The sequence below is a fragment of the Hypanus sabinus genome, chromosome X1 (assembly GCF_030144855.1).
Source record: "Hypanus sabinus isolate sHypSab1 chromosome X1, sHypSab1.hap1, whole genome shotgun sequence".
NCBI classification, from domain to species: Eukaryota; Metazoa; Chordata; class Chondrichthyes; order Myliobatiformes; family Dasyatidae; genus Hypanus; species Hypanus sabinus.
The window spans coordinates 4,891,413-4,917,559 of record NC_082738.1 but is presented as its reverse complement, the minus strand read 5'-3'; the positions used below and the strand labels follow the sequence as shown (position 1 = coordinate 4,917,559).

Sequence of the window (26,147 nt, the reverse complement as noted above, 5' to 3'; positions counted from 1 at the left end):
AAGTAGGAATTAGTGGAATAGGAGCTTGGATGTGAATGCATTTTACTCATTATACCCACTATATTCATTTTCATATTTCACTAACATCATACAATCAGAAACACCGCATACAATATATGGACATAAAACGCAAAAGAGATGAAACAGACAAAAAAAACATTTTAATTCATTTGAGAAAGAAAAACTTCCCAAAGATTAGACTTGCAACACCAGGGGTTCAAGGGCAGTAGATATATGGAAATATCTGTTTGTTATGTGCTGTGTCGTGTGATCATGGTCCTTTGGCCACAATTGCTCTTGTCAAATGTTTCTGCACAATTGATTTGACATCGCCTTCTTCTGGACAGTGTCTTTACAAGACGGGTGACCCCAGCCATTATCAATACTCTTCAGAGATTGTCTGTCTGGTATCAGTGGTCGCATAACCAGGACTTGTGAAATGTACCAGCTGCTCATAAGACCATTCACCACCTGCCCCCATGGATTCACATGACTCTGATTGGGGAGCCAAGCAGGTGCTACACCTTGCCCAAGAGTGACTTACAGGCTAGTGGTGGGAAGGAGCATCTTACACCTCCTTTGGTAGAGACACATCTCCACCTGCCACCTGAATATGGAAACACCACGTGCTAACTATGCTTCAAGACATACAGTATGTCACTGCTTGTCCTCCTCATTACTTAAAATGTTATAACAGCATCTTGGGAGAACTTTCATCACCAGAACATGTGGATTTTAATGGCTGAGGATAGTTATTCCTCCTTCCCCTCTCCCCCTGCAACAACCTTCTCTGGGCAAGTAAGACTCATTGTGTAGCATTAAAGTTCAGTGGGTATTATGCATTTAAATAAACTCATTCAATGTCTGTCCTAACAGATATTCCCTGCTTAGAATAGCACTCACTCTACTACATATAAATATAATCTTGTTTTGCTTATGGGCACATACCAGTTGAAAGATACTCTCATTGATCATCTTGTACCAGTCTCCAATGACGGATTCTGTATCATATTGTATAAGGTACTCCGAACCCCCTCTTGTTTTCAACTGAAAATAAAAGTATACTTTTAACATACACAGCAGACAAAACCAGATGCATTACGGGATAAATGGGTTGAGCACACAACTGTAGCAGATGAAATCCCCACACCCTAATCACTGTGAAGGATTTCACAATTGACCATTCTGAAAACCCTACACTCCATTATATACAGTATATATATATATTTTAAATTTTAATTACTTTTGGAACACGAGAACTGCTGCCAAGGCCAGCTTCTTCTTTAAGCATTCATAAAAATCGAGAGTAGTCAAGACTCTGATCAGCGGTAGAACTCTGCCACTACATTATCAGGGGAGGAGAAGAGAGGCTTGAGATTTAAAAAAAACATAACTTGCTATTTTTTCAGTACTGATGAAGGCTCTCAGCCTAAAGCATTGACTGTTTGTTCATTTCCATGGATGTTGTCTGACCTGTTGAGTTCCTCCAGCACTTGATGTATGTTGCGTTGAATTACATCTTGCAATATCACTGCCCAAAATGGATGGAAGCACAGAAGCATGGCAGGTGGTTCTGCTGTCTCACAGCTCCAAGCAGGTTTAATTTTGCCCTCTGTAATTAATCAGCAGGTCACTATCAATGCACCTAGTGTAGGTGAGTGAAGGGAAAAATAGGGGTGTCAATGGGCCTGTGTGAGATTGTGTTGCTGGGAAGGTTCTGAGAATCAGCATATAACTAATAGACCAAGTTCCCTACTTTGTAGGGAAATAAGAGACTCGTTTGATATTATTTATCCTTCTGTAGAAATATTCCTGTTCCCAAACCTTTCAAAGTAGTTTTCCAGCAATTACAAGCTCCTTCACTCAATACACCCAGAAACATCGAATTGGAGAATTAGTGGCTGAATTTTGCCTCCTATCTGTGAGTGGCTCCTTTTGTGATAAGAAGTGGATTTAACCCAATGGGAAGCAAGTGTTTGACACAAATTTGATCTATTGAGTTTCGGGACAGCCGGCAATGTCCAGAGGCAAAAAGAAAGATAGCATTCAAATTAACTGTCATCTGGTGAGAGAGAACAGGCCAAACCTACAGCCAGGTGCTAGTTAAATGGAAACCACCTTCTATCCCATGGGCAAAGAAACACAGCAATGTAAAACAAGTGATGACCCTGTTTCACTCTTACAGGTAAACCCTTAAAAAGCATGTCAAAGGGGTTTTAAGGTTTCAACACACTTTAGCTGAGGTCAGATAGGGCAATTAGGATTATATGGATATTTTATACCTACAGTTTCTTTTGTAGATTCAGTAGTCTACTTAAAATGATACTAATCATGAAAATTAACAGAATTTGGATATTTTACTCAGCGAGAATGGCAAACCCAGAGGTTTCCAACCTGGGGCCTATGGTTAATGGCATAAAAAGTTTGGGAACCCCTAGTTACACATTGTTTGATTTTTGTTCTAATTGTGTCCATTCTTGTAAAACTTGGGTATAATTTGTTTTTCTGGTGAATGCTCCTTACCTGATGCTGTGTGCCTGTGATATTGCAGTAGGGCCTTTCATTACACTTGTGCATATGACAATACACTTGACTTTGACATTGGAGGATACCAATGGATGTGCTGAATATAGTTGTTTAAATTTCCTCACCATTTAAAAGAAAACTGTCATTTAAATAGGCTGATGCCTCCATTAAAGTAATAGATCTTGTTTTATATAAAGTACTCCAAGGCCAAATTGATAGAAGTACCATGTAAGGAACTATTTCAGAATAAGCCTGACAATGCAAGACAAACATTGACATCACTGAGTGAAGATATTAGTCTCTGCGTAACAATTGAAAATGATCTCATTTTAATTTTTCCTTCTTCATGCTGCCAACAATTTTATGCCTATTCTTGGGAAGGTAATCCAATGAGAAATCGATAGTCTGCATCAACTATTTCAAGGATTCTCGTTCTCACCTCTAACACGTTCTTTTTGCTGGATTTGTCCTTTCCTGCCCATCCAATTGTTGCTCCTTTCAGTTCAACTGTATATTCAGGTACAATCTGACCAATTGCCTGTTTCTGGGCAGAGAGAAACATGAAAAGTGAAAGATGCTGAATTCAGCTACTGGTATCCTACTAATCGTTTCATAAAATACACTAACAAAAACAGCATAGTGTATGCATAACACTCAAATCTCATACCTATTGCTTTAAATAATCTACCAAGGTCGTTGCCATCATTCCCATTGTTGTGGAATGATGTGGTAACTTGGTTTTCAGAGAGATGCTTATATTACATAGTTTCAATTTGGGATCACTTTTTAAAATAATTGATTTAAAGTAAAAGCATTGCATTGAAATAGCTACCAAGTTTGGCATCGATAATACAGGTGCCACGGTAGCATTGCAGTTAGTGTGATGTTATTACAGCTCGGGCTGGAATTCAGAGTTCAATCTTGGCGTTCTCTGTAAGGAGTTTGTACGGCCTCCACGTGGAATGCATGGGTTTCCTCCCACAGTCCAATGACTGTGATTAGGTTAGGGTTAATCAGGTTTAGCGTGGGTTGCTGGGGTGGTGTAACTTGAAGAGCTGGATGGAGGGCAGGTGGCTGGGTGGAAGGGAGAGAGCAAGGGTCAGAGGTGCAAAGGGTCAGCAACTTTGAATTCCTTAGTGTTATTAATTCAGAGGACCCATCCTGGGCCCAGTGCCTAAGTGCAATTACAAAGAAAACACAGCAGCACCTCCACTTCCTTGGGAGTTCGTGAAGATTTGCATGACATCTAAAACTTTGACAAACTTCTATCGATGTGTAGTGGAGAGTATATTAACTGGCTGCATCACAGCCTGGTATGGAAACACTAAAGCCCTCGAATGGGAACTCCTATAAAAGGTTAGTGGATACAGCCCAGTCCATCACAGGTAAAACCTTCCCCGCCACTGAGCATATCTACATAGAGTGTTATCGAAGGAAAGCAGCATCCATCATCAGGGAACCCCCACCATCCAGAACATGCTCTCTTCTCACTGCTGCCATCAGGAAGGTGGTACAGAAGCCTCAGGACCCACACCATGAGATTTAGGCACAGTTATTACCACTCAACCATTAGGTTCTTGAAGCAGTGGGGATAACTTCACTCAACCTCACTTGCCCCATCATTCAACAATTCTCAAAACCAGTCGACTCACATTTAAGGACACTTCATCTCATGTTCTCAATATTTATTGGCTATTTATTTATTTATTTATTTATTTATTTGCATTTGCACAGTTTGTTGTCTTCTGGTTGATTGTCCTAGTTGGGCAGCCTTTCACTGATTCTTTTATAGTTATTATTCTCTAGACTTATTGAGTATCCTCACCAGAAAATAAATTCAAGAGTTGTATATGGTGACATATATGTAATTTAATAACAAAATTTACTTTGAACTTTGAGAGTGCGTGGCGTGAGAAGGACAACTGATCACAACTAAATGAAAGTTGGATATGCTCAATGGCAGTCATTCAACATTACTCATCATACACAATCCTACAAAGTACAATGACTCATTCAGATTGTTGGCCTCTCCCAAGAAATGACATCACTGTGGTGGGAAAGGTGGAGCACATACCTGGAACATGCAGTGGGGTGGGTATGTTGAGTTGACATGTCTAGCTGAGAAGTGCCATATTTAAGGGGTGAAGATTAATGGTCTTTTAAGTGAAAGCAGATGGAAGCCCACGGAGAGGAAGTGCAAGATGCAATTATTCAATTGGGCACTGGGCACTCTGCATCTCAACTCTTCCATTGCTCATTCTCTGTATGCTGCAGTTTATTCAAAGTACAGCTTTCAGTACCAAATACCTCAGATTGTGCTTATAATTATATTTGTCACCTTACTTATTCCTACAATGTTCTAAATCCTATATACCCTTCTCCTTCAGTAGGTCTATTCCAATTCCAACCTTTTGCAAAATCTTGCTCCCTTCTTCCAGCCTGGAAGGCAATGTCTCACCTATCTTGGTCACGTGTGCTTGATCATGGCCTTTTTAAATGGTCTTCCTTTGTCCAGTTAAAATACAAAGTCACAAAGAGATGTAACACAGGAACAAAGCTTTTATTCACCAGGTCCACCCCAACCATCAAGCCATTTTTAGTCTCTCTGCAGCATCCATTTATTACTGGGATACGATATGGAGTTGGGCCCTTTGGCACATTGTGCTACACTACCCAGCAACCCTTCATTTAACAGGGGTTGAGGCACGAGAAAGGAGTTGGTGAGAATTAACTGGAAAAGAACACTGGCAGGGATGATGACAGAGCAGCACTGGCAGGAAATTTCTGGAATTTTTGGAAGGTGTAGGATACATACATCCGAAGGAGGAAGTAAAAGTTCTAAAGGCAAGATGCAACCATGGCTAATAAGGGAAGTCAAAGCCAATATAAAAACCAAAGAGAGGGCATTAAATAGAGCAAAAATTACTGGGAAGTTAGGGGTTTAGGAAGCTTATATGAACCAACAGAAGGCAACTAAAAAAAGTCAGTAAGAAGGTAAAGATGGAATACCAATAATATTAAAGAGGACACTCAAAGTTTTTTCAGATACATAAGTGTATAAGCGAGGCATGAGTGGATATCAGACCACTGGGAAAAAATGCTGGAGTGGTAGTGGTGGGGTGACAAGGAAATGGCAGCCGAACTGAATAAGTATTTTGCATCAGTCTTCATTGATGGTGAAGACACCAGTATGGTGGAAGTTCCAGGTGTTAGGGGACATGAAGTTGCCATTTCTAGAGAGAAGGTTCTTGGGAAACTCAAATATCTGAAGGTCATTAAGTCACCCCAGAGGTGGCTGAAGAGATTGTGCAGGCATTAGTAATGATCTTTCAAGAATCACTAGTTTCTGGAATGGTTCTGGAAGATTGGAAAATTGCAAATGTCACTCTACTCTTAAAGAAGGGAGAGGCAGAAGAAAGGAAACAGTCTGACCTCAGTAGCTGGGAAGATTGTTAAGCCTGTAGTTTCAGAGTACTTGGAGGCACTACATAAAATAGGCCGTAGTCAGCATGGCATCCTCAAGGGAAAATCTTGCCTGACAAGTCTGTTGGAATTATTTGAAGAAATAACAAGCAGGATAGACAAAGAAGAATCATTTAATCACAAACAAGAAAATATCTGCAAATGCTGGAAATCCGAGCAACACACACAAAATGCTGGAGGAACTCAACAGGCCAGGCAGCATCTAGGAAAAGACTACAGTCGACGTTTTGGGCTGAAACATCAACTGTACTCTTTTCCCAGATGCTGCCTGGCCTGCTGAGTTCCTCTAGCATTTTGTGTGTGTTGCAAGAATTGGTTTATGTTGTGTACTTGGATTTTCAGAAGGCCTTTGAGAAGGTGCCACACAAGGCTGCTTAACAAACTATGAGTCCATAGAATTGCAGGAAAGATTCTATTGTTGATAAAGCAGTGGCTGATTGGCAGGAAGCAAAGAGTGGGAATAAAGGGGTTCTGTAGGGGTCTGTATTGAGACAGGTTCTTTTATGTGTCAAGGATTTGGGTGATGGAATTGATGGCTCTGTTGCAAAGATAACAGATGATACGAAGATAGCTGAAGGGGCAGGTAGTTTTGAGGAAATAGGGAGGCTACAGAAGAACTTAAATTAGGAGAATGGGCAAAGAATTGGCAGATGGAATACAGTGTCGGTAAGTGTATGGTCATACACTTTGGTAGAATAAATGAAAAGGTTGACTATTTTCTAAATGGAGAGAAAGTATAAAAATCTGAGGTGCAGAGGGATTTGGGAGTCCGTGTGCAGGATTCTCTAATGGTTAATTTTCACATTGAGTCTGTGGTGAGGAAGGCAAATGTGATGTTAGCATTCCTTTCAAGTGGACTAGAATATAAATGCAAGGAAGTAACGTTGAGACTTGTGAGGCCTCACTTGGAGCATTGTTCGCAGTTTTTGGACATTTATCTTAGAAAGGATGTGCTAAAACTGGACAGTGTACAAAGGAGGTTCATGAAGATTCCAGGACTAAAAGGCTTGTCATATGAAGTGTATTTGATGGCTCTAGGCCCGTATTCACTGGAATTTAGAAGAATGAGGAGTGACCTCATAGAGCATAGAAAACCTACAGCACAATACAGGCCCTTCAGCCGAACATGTACTTGCTTTAGAAATTACCTAGAGTTACACATAGCCCTCTATTTTTCTAAGCTCCATGTACCTATCCAAGAGTCTCTTAAAAGACCCCCATTGAAACCTATTGAATGATGAATGTCTTGACAGAGTGGATGTGGAGAGGATCTTTCCTATGGTGGGAGTGTCTAAGACAAGAGGACACAGCCTTAAAGTAGAGGGCCTACTTTTAAATTAGAGATGAAAGAGGTGAATCTGTGAAATTCTTTGCCACAGGTGACCGTGGAGGCCAAATCTTTATGTATATTTAAGGCAGAGTTTGATAGGTTCTTGACTGATCGTGGCATTAAGATATATGGCGGGGTGAGGGGGGGGGGGGGAGAAAGAGATAAGAAGGCAGGAGATTGGGACTGAGGAGAAAAATGATGAAATGGCAGAGCAAACTCAATGGGTCAAATGCTTAATTTTGCTCCAAAATCTTATGGTCTTAACCCTACCCTAACCCAGAGACAATTTACAATGACCAATTAACCTACTAACCGATAAGTCTTTGGAATGTGGGAGGAAGCCAGAACATCTGGCAGAAACCCAGATGGTCACAGGGAAAACATCCAAACTCTTTACAGGCAGTGACAGGACCTCCCTGAATCACCTTGGAGATGTCAACCAATGTTAAAATTGCCTATTAAGTCAATTCATTTTTGTCAGTTATTAAATCTATTGAAAGATCTCAATGCAATAATAATCAAGCAAGCTCTACAATGGTTGCCAATCTGCCCTGTCACCTTACAGCCCAGTTGGTGCAAATGACCGTCACAGTTTCATTATTTCTATTAGATTGTCATGGCATTGTAGTCTAAACGTTATTACCAGGCTCCCTGCAGACTGATTCTTGGGATCTTTGTAAAATGTCAGTATTCCTCCCTGCAGAACAGTCCAGGATGATGCCCAGTTCTTCCTGAAATTCAAACCAAGGATCAGTGAAATGGATTGGACGTGCTCCAAAGCCATTTTGCTGACTGTAGATTTTCCAACCAAATGAACAGACAAGAATTTAACGTTTACGTAAAATATTGCTTGAAAAGCTGTTAGGTGCATAAGCATAGACCTGTACTGATTGACTGAGGGGAAAAGAAAAGGAAAGTTCCATTGCCAGTGTTTGTCAGTGAATGAACAGTGACTTCCTGCAGTCTAGTTTACTCTGTACTGAAGAATGAAAAAAACTATTTTGAATCTTGAATCAGAGTAATCAAGAACAGGAATAACTTGCTGCATGGTAGTTAAATGGATAAAGGTTAATTTCATGGGTTAGCACAGCCAGTACAGACCTTCCAATGGCAGGTGCCTACAGTACATCTAGAACATGGAAGCCAAAATCAACATCCTGACAGATGGCAAAAATGATTTTTCAGTAATTGAAAATATTTAAAGTCACCTTTCTGCACTTCAAGAGCTAAATCACCAATGTAGTATTTCTGCACTATGCTGGGACAACAACAAGCTATGAAATTAACGCCTACAATCCATATAAATGGGCTTTGCTGACTCTCAATGAGAAGTAATGCACATTTCCAATAATAGCCAATATGTTTGGGAGAGGATGGGAGAGTGGTTTGGTCAAGAAGCACACTGAAGCACAAATGATTACTTAAAAAAATTCTACACAAATGTTTCAAAGGGAATTGCCCTTATACATACTGTGGCACAGATACTCTGTGATCAGATACCAAGAAGCCAGTCTCCTATTTTTAATCAGGTGGATAATCTAAACAATATTATTCACATTAAACTTCTATGGTGAAACATTTTAATTGGCCAGATGGACTCAGATTTTGACAATGAGAGGGTAATCAAAAAGGGATCAACAGCTAGTAATAACAATATGAATTATACAATTAACTACTTGATACTCCAATAATAGTGGTTAATTGCTAACAGAACACTGCACGACTGGACCTACATCAGTGCATGACTATACAGAAAGTAATCACTAAGTTAACAAAAGGAAACAGACAGAAAAGGATTATCTCAATCTGTTGTTGAAGCACCACAAGGAAAGTGAATACAAGGTAAGATGTTCAAATATGGCAGAAAACCTGTTGGCTGCAAAAGTAATTAATAAAAGACTGACATTAATATTACCGTAATGCCACCAAAAAACAGTTAGAAAAATGTGCCCTTTTCACTTAAATATCACACCAGAATAGAAGGTACCAAAAAAACCAAAGTTCTAAAGAGTAATTGGTACATGTGGTGAAACAACATAAAACTTTAATACAGTGAACTTGCACATAATCTTTACTTGCAAGTGAGGAAATGAGCAGGAAGGAAGCAGCCTTTCAGAGCTTTAATTAACATCCTACTTAACGCATAAGCAAACTGAAACTCTGAGTTTAGCCCGCATTTAACTCAAGAACAGCAATGTCACTAAACCTCTTGGGAAGACAGCAAGTCGCATAAGATTTCTCACCTGATGCGCTTCCCGTTGTCTGCCACCTTGGCTTTGTTTAGAATTCCAGCTTTATCCAGTGATTGGGACTAAACAATTGAAAGAGGGATCACATGTGAACACACACAGGGAGAAGTCAAAGCTATGTGCTCTCTTCCCATGCACATCAAACTGCCAGTAAATAGCTGCATTACAAGTGAGGTAGGAATCAGATACATGCTGGAGATGAATGAGAACTGAAAATACCCACAGAAGTTTGCTATATCTATAGAGTATCCTACTATAAGCAGCCAGAGCTTCGATGAAGCTGCTCAGCTCCAGCCAACACCAAGGTAGTGTTAAGGGACCAGGCACTAGGTGGAGACCACAATTAAAAAAAGACTTTTCAGATGTTAGAAAATCAGCACTATAAAAAGTAATCAGTCAACAGGATCACCAGTGAAGCACCATGCATAAAGAGTGTACTCTGGGGGAGCTGAAGTGCACGTCAAGCTATTATGGGAATTGCAGCAAGTAGATCAGTGTGAAGTAGGAGATGACCTCACAGACAACAGGAAGCACTAACTTGAGGGAGCAGGATTTCAACACGGTGCCCAAGTGCAAGCTCTGCACTAAAATCAGACGCATTTCGCCTATGGATAGCGAATAACGCCTTAAAGAAACAGAACAGAAATAAATTAATCTCAAACTTATTTGCAGTCAGTTGCCTGTTTTCCCTTATTTGTGGGATTCCACAACACCTTATAGGGGGCAAAATGGAAGGTCCCAAACATTCTCACCAAATCTGCAAATCATTTTACCCCAACAATATTGGATATGATGCACCTCTCAACCAAACATAGAAGAGCCTTACACAAAGTCAAGAATGAAATAATGGATTCACTCAGCTTTTGAACACATCAGCATCGAAAATCATCTTTGGTCATTTGTGCTAAAAGCCAATACAACACTGGCTGCGTATTTCAATCCATTTCTAAAATCTACTTCATTCTCTGAAGCATAGCGTATTTAGCACAACTGACTGAGATTGAAAATCAATCCAGTGATCCCAAAGTGTACAAATATATCCAGCACTTAGCAAAGTCAGATGTGAAAACATCAGATATGAACTGTGTTCCAAAATTGATTCCTTCTTTGGCTGTTGTATGGTCCTTTTTGAGAATGTTTTGTAACATTGAAGTTTTTCTTTGCCCCTAATTTACTTCAGAAAAACGGGAGGGAAGAGACACGAGGCATTTATGGTTAAAATGTCATAAAATAAATCCCACACAAATAGCACAAGTCAGAATAAGGCACAAGCACAGTCATTGTGGACTAGATTTTCTATGTACATATAAATATCTTGGCCATTGTGCAATCCATAGCATTTGAAGGGAAAATAAATCAAAGTAATATATGCAAAAATAAACATACACATTTTGCTTTGAACATATTGCATGGGTCTCTCATTGAGCTATTTAGGTTTTAAAACATTCACGTCCATTTGTATGCCCAGAGAGGAACTATTATTTGGATTGTGAACTGAATGATTTGTAATTAATTTTCACATATAAAATCTCAGCTCTTTGTTCTCATTATGATAGGAGAGACTCAATACCAAATACAACTGTCCCATTGTTAATTGCTATAGAAAATGTGATTCAGGGATCATTAAGGTGCTAGTAAGGTACTGTATACACCTGTGTAATATCTCCATAATGTAGAATACAACTGAAACTTAATATTTTAACAAACACTTAAATATTTGTTAGTGTTCGCTTGGATATGAACAACCACACTGCTGTCCATACAGAATGCTTCAATTTGACTCTAAATTGACCCCATCACCAACCATACTGGAGACAAGAATGCCAATGCCCAAAATTTAATTTCCAACTCAAACCTGCCTCCTCCCCCAAATATCATTGGATGGTTAGAGACTCCCTAGTCTGCTAACCCACATCACTAGACCAAGATCCCATGCAAAGTAACCCAGCTGGACTAATTTCAAGTTTAAACCAGAAGTCAGAAAAGATTTTCATCTCATGAGTTTGGATATGAACCCCGGTACTAGAGGTGAAATGTCAGCACTGACACTGTGGTAAACAAAAGGGATCTTCAAGACTATGACCCTGCAAAGCCCGACAGAACAATTCATCACTTACCTTCTCCTCAGGTTCAGAGCGTAGCGGTGGAACAATTTTCAGTGACTGGCCATGGCGCCAGTGTGAAAAAACTAAATTTCCCTCTTGATCGATTCCATTTCCTGCACTATGTCGATTTGAGTGAGCTTCATACTGGGAAAGAGGTAAAAGCATTAAATTGTCTGCTTAATCCAACCAGCTGTTAATGCATAAAAATACAATCTAGACATTTATAAAATGATTGTTTCTCCATCACAGGATAAAGAAGCAGTTACCTCTTTTCAGGTACAATACAAGAAGAGCAACTGCATGTACTAACCCAGAGACCTGGAGTGAAACAGTGCAAGTTCTCCTCATTAGAAGAGGTTTTACTGGACTCCTAAGATCCACAATCCCCTTTCCTCAAGCCTGACCTGACTGCTCCTGCACCATCCAAACCCCTTGTCTCACCCACAATACAATCAGTTCTCAAGGAGATAGCAAGGATATGATTGGCTAACTTATGAAAAATTCCATTACTTTCCAACGTGTGACCACCCACTTTTCTTTAGAAGAACAGAAGAAACTGAAGCTGGACTATGTCATTTGACCCATGAGGTCCGCTCCATCATTCAATAAGATTGAGACTGTGCCAGTCTTGTTACTTTCCTACTTTGTCCACATACCTTGACTTCCTTTTAGTTCAATTGTCTGCACTGAATACATTCAATGAAGCCATCACCATAGCTCTCTTGGCTAGAGAATTACAATGTCCTGACGAGGTGAAAAACAACATATTCTGGAATGGAAGACCCTTTATTTCTAAACCCGAGTCCTGAAGTTTTAGATACCACAACTAGGGAAAATATTCCATCAACAAACACTCAATCAATCCTCCTCAAGACCCTGCATGTTTCAAATACATCACCTCCCATTCTAAATTCCAATGAGTACAGGTCCACTGTGCAGATGAACACCTTTCTCTTTATGTCATCCCAGAAATCAACCAAATCAAACAGAAATCATTCTCTGTACCATCTTTGATGCAAGTATATCCCTCCTCAAATCCAGAACATAGAATCAGATACATAATCCGGGAAAATCTTATCCCAAGTCCTGAAATCGAGTACAGCTGATTTTGGATAATTGGGCTATTTTGTTAAATCCACCAGACACTTATTTGGAACAACTCCTGAAGAACAAAAACTAGTCAAGAAAATAGCTGGGATTCCCTTTATTTGGAACACTATGCCACTTAATTGCTACAGGAGACTGTTGCCAAACAGTTTTAACTCCAATAAATATAGGCAGCATGGAGTAAATGAGGTGCTTGAGGAATATAAAGAATATAAGAAGAAACTTAAGAAATAAATTAGAAAAGCTGAAAAAAGATATGAGGTTGCTTTGGCAAGTAAGGTGAAAATAAATCCAAAGGGTTTCTACAGTTATATTAATAGCAAAAGGATAGTGAGGGATAAAATTGGTCCCTTAGAGAACCAGAGTGGACAGCTACGTGTGGAGCCAAAAAAGATGGGGGAGATTTTGAACAATTTCTTTTCTTCAGTATTCACTAAGGAGAAAGATATTGAAAATTGTAAGGTAAGGGAAACAAGTAGGGAAGTTATGGAAACTATGACGATTAAAGAGGAGGAAGTACTGGCGCTTTTAAGGAATATAAAAGTGGATAAATCTCCAGATCCTGACAGGATATTCCCTAGGACCTTGAGGGAGGTTAGTGTAGAAATAGCAGGGGCTCTGACAGAAATATTTCAAATGTCATTAGAAACGGGGATGGTGCCAGAGGATTGGCGTATTGCTCATGTGGTTCCATTGTTTAAAAAGGGTTCTAAGAGTAAACCTAGCAATTATAGGCCTGTCAGTTTGACGTCAGTGGTGGGTAAATTAATGGAAAGTATTCTTAGAGATGGTATATATAATTATCTGGATAGACAGGGTCTGATTAAAAATAGTCAACATGGATTTGTGCATGTTTGACAAATCTTATTGAATTTTTTGAAGAGGTTACGAGAAAAGTTGACGAGGGTAAAGCAGTGGATGTTGTCTATATGGACTTCAGTAAGGCCTGTGACAAGGTTCAGCACGGAAGGTTAGTTAGGAAGATTCAATCGTTAGCTATTAATATTGAAGTAGTAAAATGGATTCAACAGTGGCTGGATGGGAGATGCCAGAAAGTAGTGGTGGATAACTGTTTCTCAGGTTGGAGGCCGGTGACTAGGGGTGTGCCTCAGGGATCTGTACTGGGTCCATTGCTGTTTGTCATATACGTTAATGATCTGGATGATGGGGTGGTAAATTGGATTAGTAAGTATGCAAATGATACTAAGATAGGTGGTATTGTGGATAATGAAGTAGGTTTACAAAGCTTGCAGAAAGATTTAGGCCAGTTAGAAGAGTGGGCTGAACGATGGCAGATGGAGTTTAATGCTGAGAAGTGTGAGGTGCTACATTTTGGTAGGACTAATCAAAATAGGACATGCATGGTAAATGGTAGGGCATTGAGGAATGCAGTAGAACAGAGTGATCTAGGAATAATGGTGCATAGTTCCCTGAAGGTGGAATCTCATGTGGATAGGGTGGTGAAGAAAGCTTTTGGTATGTTGGCCTTTATAAATCAGAGCATTGAGTATAGGAGTTGGGATGTAATGTTAAAATTGTACAAAGCATTGGTAAGGCCGAATTTGGATTATTGTGTACAGTTCTGGTCACCGAGTTATAGGAAAGATGTCAACAAAATAGAGAGAGTACAGAGAAGATTTACTAGAATGTTACCTGAGTTTCAGTACGTAAGTTACAGGGAAAGGTTGAACAAGTTAGGTCTTTATTCTTTGGCGTGTAGAAGGTTGAGGGGGGACTTGATAGAGGTATTTAAAATTATGAGGGGGATAGACAGAATTGACGTGGATAAGCTTTTTCCATTGAGAGTAGGGGAGATTCAAACAAGAGGACATGAGTTGAGATTTAGGGGGCAAAAGTTTAAGGGTAACAGGAGGGGGAATTTCTTTTCTCAGAGAGTGGTAGCTGTGTGGAATGAGCTTCCAGTAGAAGTGGTAGAGGCAGGTTCGGTATTGTCATTTAAAGTAAAATTGGATAGGTACATGGACAGGAAAGGAATGGAGGGTTATGAGCTGAGTGCGGGTCAGTGGGATTAGGTTAGAGTAAGCGTTCGGCACGGACTAGAAGGGCTGAGATGGCCTGTTTCCGTGCTGTAATTGTTATATGGTTATAAGCAATCAAGTGCACTTATGTGCCCATTAAACACTACACCATGCTTAGAGCAGTTTTTAAATAGTCTCAGTTGCATGTGTTTGCGTTTAAAAAAAAGAATGATTTTTGTCACTGATATTTGGTGAGCAATAAGCAACAAGACAATTCAGAACTGGTTTGCTCTCTGTGGTTTCAAACACCCAAGCTTGGATGTGACAGAAATGGCCCAGAGTGAAAATTAATCTATTTCAGGACTTCAAAAGTTAGAACCCATAAGGAATTTTAAGCTATCGACAATCATCTTGAAAGCTATGATGAAAATAAAGCTAGGTGTGATACAATCAAAGACATTAATCATTCATTAATGGGGTATCATTCAACTCTATTCTGCCATTAATTAATATACCCCATCTGAAAACCGATCTGGAAGGCAGAGACATCATGGCACAAAGTACACTTGACTATAGAGTCACTCCAGTCTTGTCCTGTACATGACTGGACGACTCTTTAGTCATTCATTCATTATGTGCAATGTCATATCACATGGGCAATCATAGTCTTCCCATGACCATGAATGTTCCTGCAAACATAAGCCAAATATTTTTTAAGCCAAATATAATCTCAAAAATTGTATGAAGCAGTCCATTATCTGCACCAAGTGTCTGCACTGATTTTGTTCATTTACGGTCAATCAAAGAAACACGGCAGCACACACTGGTACACTGGATCCATCAATAACAGTTTTATAGTACTGTAATATTATTGATAGTGTTGTATGTTTCATTTAAATACATAATTTGTTACTCAGTTAAATGGTAGTTTGCCTTTTTTATGTACCTTTTAAACTATTTCCATGAAACTTCAGCTAATTGGGTCAGCTGATTAATTGGGCTAAAACTAGTCATGATGTGTCCCAATTAACTGGAATCCACTGTATTGAGGATTCTCCTTTCTAAAGGAACAGCCAATCATCAGAACTGTACATCCAGATTTTACAGTGATTTTTTAAAAAGACATGTTACTACAGATTATGGGTGGCAGAATGGAGATACGTCTCTACCAAAGGAGGTGCAAGGCGCTTCTTCCCTCTGCTAGTCTGCAGGTCACCAGTGGGCACCTGCTTAGTGCCCTCCCTCCACCTGATCAGCGTTACTCGAAGCCGTTGGTGCAGGTGCTGGATGGTCGTATGAGCAGCTGGTGCATGTCACAAGTCCTGGTTATGTGACCACAGACTATCTCGGAAGAGTGTTAATAATGGCTGGGGTCACCCATTTTGTAAAGACACTGCCCAGAAGGGCACTTCTGTCCAAAAGTTTGCAGGAATGTTCATGGTCATGGGAAGACTATGACTGCCCATGTGATACGACATTGCACATAATGAATGAATGACTAAAGAGTCATCCAGTCATGTACAGGACAAGACTGGAGTGACTCTATAGTCAAGTGTACTTTGTGCCATGATGTCTCTGCCTTCCAGACCAGTTTTCAGATGGGGTATATTAATTACTGGCAGAATAGAGCTGAATGATACCCCATTAATGAAAGATTAATGTCTTTGATTGTATCACACCTAGGACTGTTGAAGTCTTTCACATGCATAAATGTGGGAGGCCCTGCAATGCATACCTGTGGTGCCCTTCAAAGATTGCATGTTGTGTTGTATACAAAACTGGATCTGCAAAAAATACACATGTAGTCCTTAGAGAATGAAATGGATAATGAAGTGGGGAGGGAGAACTGCCGTGATTCAAACTGGCTAATCATGTTGCCAAGAGAAGAGATTCTAAGATCAAATCAGGTAAGGAGCCGAAAATTTGTGGGGTGGGCCACCAGTCAGTAAATTCAAATTGTCTGCCGTGACTTATCAGAGTCACTTTTATCCTCTTGATTGACAGGCTTTCTGATCTTTGGAGCATTTGATAAAAACAATGCACGTGACTCAGTTTCAGCACCATTCTGTGCTAGAGAATGGATTTGGGCAATGTGTGGCAAAGGGCATCATTTCCCTGCTTGTGAGACTATGGTGTGGTTGAAGAGAGCTACTGAACTAAGTAGCGGTGTGGCCCTTTACACAGGGGTCAGTGTTGTAAGTCACATCTAAACCATGAAGAGTGAACACAATGGTGCATACATCTACAGGGTCTTGTAAAAGCATTCAGCCCCCAACCCTTTGTTCACATAAATGAGAGCTTATTCGATTTTGATCTATTTAACTGAGATTTTTTTTATGTGAATCACATGCTTTTTTTCCTCTCCCTACAGTAGAGTCCAAATAACAGGGAAAATTCTAAAACTTTAAATCTAAAAATTCATAAACTGAATTACCAACAGTTCAAAAGTATTTATCCCCTTTGTTCAGTACTTAGTTGAATCACCGCTCGCAGCTATTATAGCCAGTAATCTTTTTGGATAAGCTTCTATTAGCTTTGCACAACATGATGGAGCAAGATTTACCTATTCCTCCTTGCAAAATTGCTCAAGCTGTGCCAGGTTATTTGGGGAATGGCAATGGACAGCAATCTTGAGGTCCTGCTGGAGATGTTCAGTTGAGTTAAGGTCAGAACTCTGACTGAGCCACTAAAGATGTCAGTTTTCTTCATTTGAAGCCAATCCATGGTTGTTTTGGCAGTGTGCTTTGGGTCATGGTCCTGCTGAAAGATGAACTTCCTCTGCAGTTTAAGCTTTCTGGCAGAGGCTAGAATCTCTCTGTATTCAGCAGCATTCATCATCCAATCAATCCTGACCAGATATCCAGTCCCTGCTGCTGAAATGCTTCCCCATAGCATGATGGCTCCTCCACTATAGTTTACAGCAGGGATGGTGTTACCTGGCTGATGCACAGTATTAGATTTATGCCACATGTACCGCTTAGTGTTGAGGCAAAAGTTCATCCAACCACAAGACCACATCTTTACAGTATCTTCTAAGTCATGTTTTACAAAGTCTTTTTTCAAGCCAGGGCTTTTTCCTTGCCACTATTCCATAAATATCCTTTTCGTACAAGACCTTGGAGATTTACCGAGCCATGAACTTCAACTCCAGTTGCAACCACTCACTTCTGCAGCTCACCCAGAGTGACTGTTGGTGTCACAGTAGCCTCACTTACAAGTGTCATTCTTCTCCAGCGGTGAAGTTTTGTGATCAGCCTGACCTAGGTATTTTGGCTGTGGTTTCATATTTTTTTCCCCCACAATGGACTGCACTGAGCTCCAAATTATGTTCAGTGCCTTTGAGATTGTCATGAACCCTTCCTCAGATTTCTGTTCCTCAATTATCATTTACCTGTCTTGGCTTGAATACTCTTTTGTCTTCATTTTGGTTATGTCTGTTGAAGATATACCACACTGTTGGAACTTACAGAGAATGGGGGCATTTATTCTTGTGAATTCATTGAAAACAGGTGATCCTCCAATTTTCTACATCAACAAGCTGGGCAAATTGGTAAGGTAATATATTGCACTGGAGGAAAGTTAGAGTAATGATTACAAAGGGGATGATTTTTTTTCAGCCTCACAATCCTGGGGTTTTTAATTTTAAGTAAATTGTTGACAGGCTCTAGCATTTTTCTTTTGATTTGACATGATGCATAACACTTTGTAGATTAGCTCAAAAATCCTACTTCAATACATTTTAGATTTAGAAAATGAGACAGTAAAAATGTGAAAAGAGTTGTGTGGGTTGAATACATTTTCCAAGGCACTGTACATCCTGCTGTTTAAGTTATTAATACTGCTTCAATCAGTTCTTCACAAGACTATTCCTTCAGGTCAGTGCTTCTCAAAACAACTCATCCTGCAAGTACAGACATTTTCTATCTCTGCAATCCCACACATCCATGTCAGGCCACCACTAGCCTTCAACATCTTTGTGTAATAGAAACATAGAAAACCTACAGCAAAATACAGGCCCATTGGCCCACAATACTATGCCACAATACTTACTTGAGAAATTACCTAGGGTTACCATAGCCCTCTATTTTACTAAGCTCCATCTACCTACCCAGGAGTCTCTTAAAAGACCCCATCTTAACCACCTCTACCACCATTGCCGGCAGCTCATTCCACTCACTCACCACTATCTGTGTAAAAAAACTTACCCCTGATATCTCCTCTGTACCTACTTCGAAGCACATCAAAACTGTGTCCTTTCGTGTTAGCCATTTCAGCCCCAGGAAAAAGCCTCTGACTATCCACACAATCAATGCATTTCATAATCTTATACACCTCTATTGGGTCACCTGTTACCCTCCGTCACTCCAAGGAGAAAAGGCCAAGTTCATTCAACCTATTCTCATAAGGCATGCTCCCCAATCCAGGCAACATCCTTGTAAATTTCCTCTGCATCCTTCCTATGGTCTCCACGTCCTTCCTGTAGTGAGATGACCAGAACTGAGCACATTATCTACAAGTGGGGTCTGACCAGGGCCTTATATAGCTGTAACATCACCTCTCGGCTCTTAAGCTCAATCCAACGATTAATGAAGGCCAATGCACCATATGCCTTCTTAACCACAGGGTCAACCTGCGCAGCAGCTTTGAGAGTCCTATGGACTCAGACCCCAAGATCCCTCTGATCCTCCATACTGCCAAAGGTTTTACCATTAATACTATATTCTGCCATCATATTTGACCCACCAAAATGAACCACCTCACACTTATCTGGGTTGAACTCCATCTGCCACTTCTCAGTTCAGTTTTGCATCCTATCGATGTCCCGCTGTAACCTCTGACAGCCCTCCACACTGTCCACAACATCCCCAACCTTTACATCATCAGCAAATTTACGAACTTCCTCATCCAGGTCATTTATAAAAATCACAAAGGGAAGGGGTCCCAGAACAGATCCCTCAGGCACACCACTGGTCACCAACCTCCATGCACAATATGACCCATCTACAACCACTCTTTGCCTTCTGTGGGCAAGCCAGTTCTGGATCCACAAAGCAATGTCCCCTTGGATCCCATGCCTCCTTACTTTCTCAATAAGCCTTGCATGGGGTACCTTATCAAATGCCTTGCTGAAATCCATAGACACTACATCAACTGCTCTATCTTCATCAATGTGTTTAGTCACATCCTCAAAAAATTCAGTCAGGCTCGTAAGGCACGAACGGTCTTTGTCAAAGCCATGCTGACTATTCCTAATCATATTATGCCCCTCCAAGTGTTCACAAATCCTGCCTCTTAGGATCTTCTCCATCAACTTACCAAACACTGAAGTAAGACTCACTGGTCTATAATTTCCTGGGCTGTCCCTACTCCCTTTCTTGAATAAAGGAACAACATCCTCAACCCTCCAATCCTCCGGAACCTCTCCCGTCCGCATTGATGATGCAAAGATCAGTGCCAGAGGCTCAGCAATCTCCTCCCTCACCTCCCATTGTAGCCTGGGGTACATCTCATCTGGCCCCATAGATTTATCCAACTTGATGCTTTCCAAAAGCTCCAGCACATCTTCTTTCTTAATGTTTATAGGCTCAAGATTTTCAGTCTGCTGTAAGTCATCCCTACAATCGCCAAGATCCTTTTCCGTAGTGAATACTGAAGCAAAGTATTCATTAAGTACTTCTGTTATCTCCTCCAGTTCCATACTAACTTTTCCTCAATAGGTTTATAGAATAGGCTGATGCCACTCCTTTTGCACTGCCATTATTAGCTTCTTCCTCCTGTACCGCCCTCGCAACCTCATTATTTATTTCATCAGGATCTTGGGCCAAAATGTCGTCTGCTCATTTCCCTCCAATGATGCTGCCTGACTTGCTGCATTCCTCCAGCATTTTGTGAATGCTGCTCAAGATTTCAAGCATATGCAGAATCTACAACTCTACTCACTGCAATGATTTCATAATGCATTTGGCAGCAGAACTTGGTTCTCTGCAGGGAAACGTTGCTCTAGGCATTCAACCTGCTAGAAGCAGAACACAGACCAATCTGGCAATTTAGTGCACGATTAGCTCCTCATTGGGCAGTAAACGCGAAACACATTGCAGGCTATTCACCAGTGTTACGAGGATTAACCCTCAAGTATTAACTGTCAGTAATAACGATCAGTTAGGCACAGAGAGCGTCTGTATTTACTGAGAAGTACTTTTATTGGCTCTGCTAACAGATATGTAAATTTACAGAACTCAAAACCTATGTACACGTCTATTAGGTTTCCCTGACCCTTCATGAACAGTCAAAGAGGAGAAATGGTAATACCCATGAAAAGTAGTCTATGCTGGTCAGACATTCCTCATAGTCTCAATGTAATCACTACAATTCCAATGTGAGGCCATTTGCAATGGTTGGTCTCCACAGAGTTGTCACTCCTGTGTGCCCAAAAACCTCTGTTCTTACACTTTTCTTATCAGATCAATCTATGATGTTTCAATTTAATTGGCCCAAGGTCATCTGACTGACCTGTGTCAGCTTCTCAATGGATGTGACCCAAGGTAACAAGCAGATTTGCTTCATGGCTATTTCCTTCAGCCTTGTACCTTAGGCAACTTCTTTTGTTTCTGTCGAAACTAGTCTGACCAGGTCAGACAGACAGACAGACAGACACACACACACACACCATGCTGGAGGAATGCAGCAGGGCAGGTAGCAACTATGGAAAAGAGTAAACAGTCAATATTTCAGGCCGAGATGAATAAGAGTCAACTGTTTGCTCTTTTCCATAGATGTTGCCTGCTACATGTGTGCACGTTGGAATGGGTGCAATTCCATCAGAGTCCTAACAAAACAACTTTCTAATGCTTACTTTTGCATCGACAAGAATATAGTTAGGAACAACATCTAAGTAATATGGATACACTATAATGGAGTTATCAATCAGGATTTCTTTATGGTTCAATTTCTAATAATTATAACCATTCCTTACCTGTGGAAGTTCCCACTCTGATTTGCCTTCATCTGGATTATAGTAATAATACTTGCCGTTGGTGTCCATATGCCTGATCCACTACAAAGAACAAAATACAAATTGAGAGCATACTATATCACAATCATACAAGATGTTAACAATCCTATAAAAGAAATGAAATCTGAGGAATTATAAAATTTAAAGTACAAAGTCCAAGATTTTGGATAGATACAGAAAAGCAAACCCTGTCACTGAACTACTCCCAAGGATTGTTCACAGCTGAAGTAACCAGCCAAGATCAAGGCACCTCCATCTAATGTCATTCAATGGCAGCACAAGCTCTGATAGGAGGCAGACAATCCTCCACATGTGAAGTACAGGAAGTTAACATTCAGACACAGCAGGTAATTAGAAAAGCAAATGAAATGTTGAGTGGAAGTTGGTGAAAAGTAGGAAAAGCCGGCAACTTCCCCATACTCCTCAATTCTTCAACACTAACCTATGCCGACAGTGCTCCTTAAAACAGCTTGGCTCTGCTTATTTATGACAAGATATATTAGCTTTAAGAGGTTGTTCATAGGTGGTTCAAGTAGTTGATGATTGGTATAAGAAGGAAAGTTGAGTAGACTGCCCAGACCTACTGAAGTCTTTTGAAGCAGGCACTGGGCATTATTAAACCACATAAAATACAGAGGTGTCTTGGCAAGGAAAATATTGACAGATTGTTTCCCCTCAAGGGGGTGAGGAGGGGTATCCTAGAGGGAAACTGCTTCTGAATAAAGGGGACCTATTTAATACGGGCATGAGGAGAAAGGTGTTCTCTCAGGGGTGTTGTAAATATTTGGAATACCCTATTACAGAAAACTGAAGAAATTGAATAGAAAGATGGAGCAATTTTGCACCTAAGGGAGTCAACTGTGCTGGGAAACGTTGAGAAAGGAAAGCTGAAGTCAAGGTGGGATCAACTATCAGCTGGCACAGCAGCCTATTCCTGCCCCACTTCCTTAAATTCTTATGCTAGTCATGCACAAAACAAGCTAACCTTCACAAGCATGCAGGTGTCCATTCATGAGTGCAAATAATATTTCTAGCGTTTGTCAACAATGAAATGGAATTTGATCTTTACTAACATTTAAAATGGCATTCCTTCCTTTTCCTTCATTAGTCACCCACAAAGAGAAGGACCAATGTACAACGTAGATAAAAATCACCAGCACTGCCTTTGGGACCATGAATTTGCATGATTTATATTTCAAACTCCATATTTAGAACCTATTTTGCAAAAATTTCCCACACATACTCCACTACAAGAGATTTATATAAAATTACCTGGGCTACCTGAAAATCAACAGAGAAATTCTTCCACAATAAACAAGGCAATCTCACCAAAACTTAGATCAACAAAACTTCAGAACTAAAATGTGCAATACACAAATGATATATAGTTTATGATTATTCATATTAGATAATGGTTTTAATTCTGAAAATTAAACCAAGACAGAAGAAAATTTGCAGTTGTATTTTGTCATTTCTAAGAGATATACTTAAAAATATAAAGGGTCTTAGCTTCAGAACACAAAATTATAAATTTCATACATTACATATATCACTACACAAAGATGTGTTTCTTACTTTTTCTTGGGTAACTTCACTTGTATAAAGCATCTGCCCTTCTTGATCCAACTCAAAGGACCAGCCTGGAGGTGGTTTTGGGTCAATCGACTGGTATACAGGCATGTCCACTGGTGACTGTGGCTCACTGTAGTCCTCCTGTGACCAGTCTGACGGCTGCCGCTGATGCCTTTGGAATCCAGGAGGACTCTCCTCAGTCAATTCTGGGTAATCTTGTTCTGGTGTGGGAGGCTGAAATGAGCACAACAAGAAATGAGCCAACCCCCAAAACAGGGAAGAATTCACAGTTGATTAGTGATGGGTTTGACAGTTACAGAAATAGGTTCAGGGCAAGTTGATCAAATGTGTTACATGAAGTGAATATTGCAGGAAATGTGGGCTATATGCCTACAGTGCCATGTTTATATTGATCTATAAGTGCTCAGAGAACAGCACCATTTATGCTCCTCTCTCCAGAAAGCAGCCCCTCTTTGCGGGAATATTCTTGCAAATACCCACTGCCCACTATATTAAATAACCTGGTGACACAGCACTTCCTACACAAATACCATTCACAGAGCAAGCCTCACTTAGCTATTTGATCATGGGTGGTATCAGAGACAAACGTCTTACAATTACGTTAAGCTGTTGAACATTACTCTGAGTACCTTACATTTATATAACTGCAAACCATAGAGTAAGCTGGAACATTGCAATAGCTAATAAGAGCTAATGAAGCATTGCTAATGTACGAACTTGTCTAGTATGACACTAATTCCACACGGTAGGCTTATTCATAAAGTCAGAAGGCATGGGATCCAGGGAAGTTTGGCCAGGTGGATTCAGAATTGGCTTGCCTGCAGAAGGCAGAGGGTTGTGGTGGAGGGAGTACATTCAGATTGGAGGGTTGTGACTAGTGGTGTCCCGTGAGGATCGGTTCTGGGACCTCTACTTTTTTGTGATTTTTATTAACGACCTGGATGTGGGTGTAGAAGGGTGGGTTGGCAAGTTTGCAGACGACACAAAGGTTGGTGGTGTTGTAGACAGTGTAGAGGATTGTTGAAGATTGCAGAGAGACATTGATAGGATGCAGAAGTGGCACATAGAGTTCTACCTGGAGAAGTGTGAGGTGGTACACTTTGGAAGTACAAACTCCAAGGCAGAGTACAAAGTAAATGGCAGGATATTTGGTAGTGTGGAGGAGCAGAGGGATCTGGGGGTACATGTCCACAGATCCCTGAAAGTTGCCTCACAGGTAGATAGCATAGTTAAGAAAGCTTATGGGATGTTAGCTTTCATAAGTCAAGGGATAGAGTTTAAGAGTCACGAGATAATGATGCAGCTCTATAAAACACTGGTTAGGCCACACTTGGGAGTACTGTGTCCAGTTCTGGTTGCCTCACTATAGGAAGGATGTGGAAACATTGGAAAGGATACAGAGGAGATTTACCAGGATGTTGGTTGTTTTAGAGAGCATGCATTATGATTAGAGATTGGGGGAGCTGGGGCTTTATTCTTTGGAGAGGAGGAGGATGAGAGGAGACATGATAGAGGTATACAAGATATTAAGAGGAATAGATAAAGTGGACAGCCAGCGCCTCTTCCCCAGGGCACCACTGCTCAGTACAAGAGGACATGGCTTTAAGGTAAGGGGTGGGAAGTTCAAGGGGGATATTAGAGGAAGGTTTTTCACTCAGACAGTGGTTGGTGCGTGGAATGCACTGTCTGAGTCAGTGGTGAAGGCAGATACACTAGTGAAACTTAAGAGACAACTAGGTAGGTGTATGGAGGAAATTAAGGTGGAGGGGTATATGCGAGGCAGGGTTTAAGGGTCAGCACGACATTGTGGGTCGAAGGGCCTGTACTGTACTATTCTATGTTCTAATGGGGTTTCTGGAGAGCTGAAAATCCAGTTTTTGTCTGTCATCTGTGGTTCAAGCACAAAAGAGGAGTATGAAATTTTATTAATCATTGCAATTTTTTGACAGGGGCATGATGTAAGTGACATTTTTTAAAACTAATAACTATGAAGGATCCTAAAGAAGGATCTCGGCCCGAAACATCGACTGTTCGCTCTTTTCCATAGATGCTGCCTGGCCTGCTGAGTTCCTCTAGCATATTGTAAATTAATTTTCTCTCTTTCCCAGATTTGACAGACTCATTTCAACCTGAAACATCATCTGTTTTTCTTTCCACTGCGACTACCCGACCTACTGATTTATTGCAGCTTTCTGGCATCTGCAGATTTTATTTTTGGTTTTTATTAATTTTCAATTCCACATTGCCTTGGGGCAGATGAAATTCAAACTTCTGGAATTTGTGGGGAGAAGATGCTGACAAGGCGTGACTGGACTTTCTTTTTCATTTGCCAAAAGCAATTGGTTAAAACTATAAATGGATACTTGTAATTAATTAGTTTTACATCAGAAGATGTAGGAGCAGAATTAGGCCATTTGGCCTATTGAGTCTGCTCCATCAGTTCATTATGAGTGATCCATTTTTCCCTTTCAGCCCAGTCTCCTGCCTTCTCCCCATATCCTTCATGCCTTGACTACTCAAGAATCTATCAACCTCTGCCTTAAGTATACCCAATGACTTAGCCTCCACAGCTGCCTGTGGCAATAAATTCTACAGATTCACCACTCTCTGGCTAAAGAAATTCTTCGTCAACTCCACTCTCAATTGACATCTTTGTATTCTGAGGTTGTACCCTCTGGTCCGAGACTCCCCTGTTACAGGAAACATCCTTTCCATATCCACTCTATCTAGGCAATTCAACATCCAGTAGATTTCAATGAAATC

At 40.5% G+C, this 26,147-nt stretch overlaps 1 protein-coding gene across 3 annotated transcripts in view; it reads right to left on the bottom strand.

The window, feature by feature from the left end:
• arhgap27 (Rho GTPase activating protein 27) overlaps nt 1-26,147 on the bottom strand; it is a 245,426-nt gene that overhangs the window by 26,981 nt on the left and 192,298 nt on the right. For 2 of the 3 annotated variants that reach the window (XM_059955699.1, XM_059955701.1), the window contains exons 4-11: nt 23,367-23,597; nt 21,753-21,833; nt 11,706-11,837; nt 10,127-10,213; nt 9,583-9,650; nt 7,983-8,070; nt 2,966-3,070; nt 949-1,047 (exon numbers count right to left, since the gene is read on the bottom strand). In XM_059955699.1, the coding sequence (XP_059811682.1) occupies nt 949-1,047; nt 2,966-3,070; nt 7,983-8,070; nt 9,583-9,650; nt 10,127-10,213; nt 11,706-11,837; nt 21,753-21,833; nt 23,367-23,597 (891 nt within the window). The remainder of the gene's footprint in view (nt 1-948; nt 1,048-2,965; nt 3,071-7,982; nt 8,071-9,582; nt 9,651-10,126; nt 10,214-11,705; nt 11,838-21,752; nt 21,834-23,366; nt 23,598-26,147) is intronic. The other variant, XM_059955700.1, reaches the window with a different exon arrangement.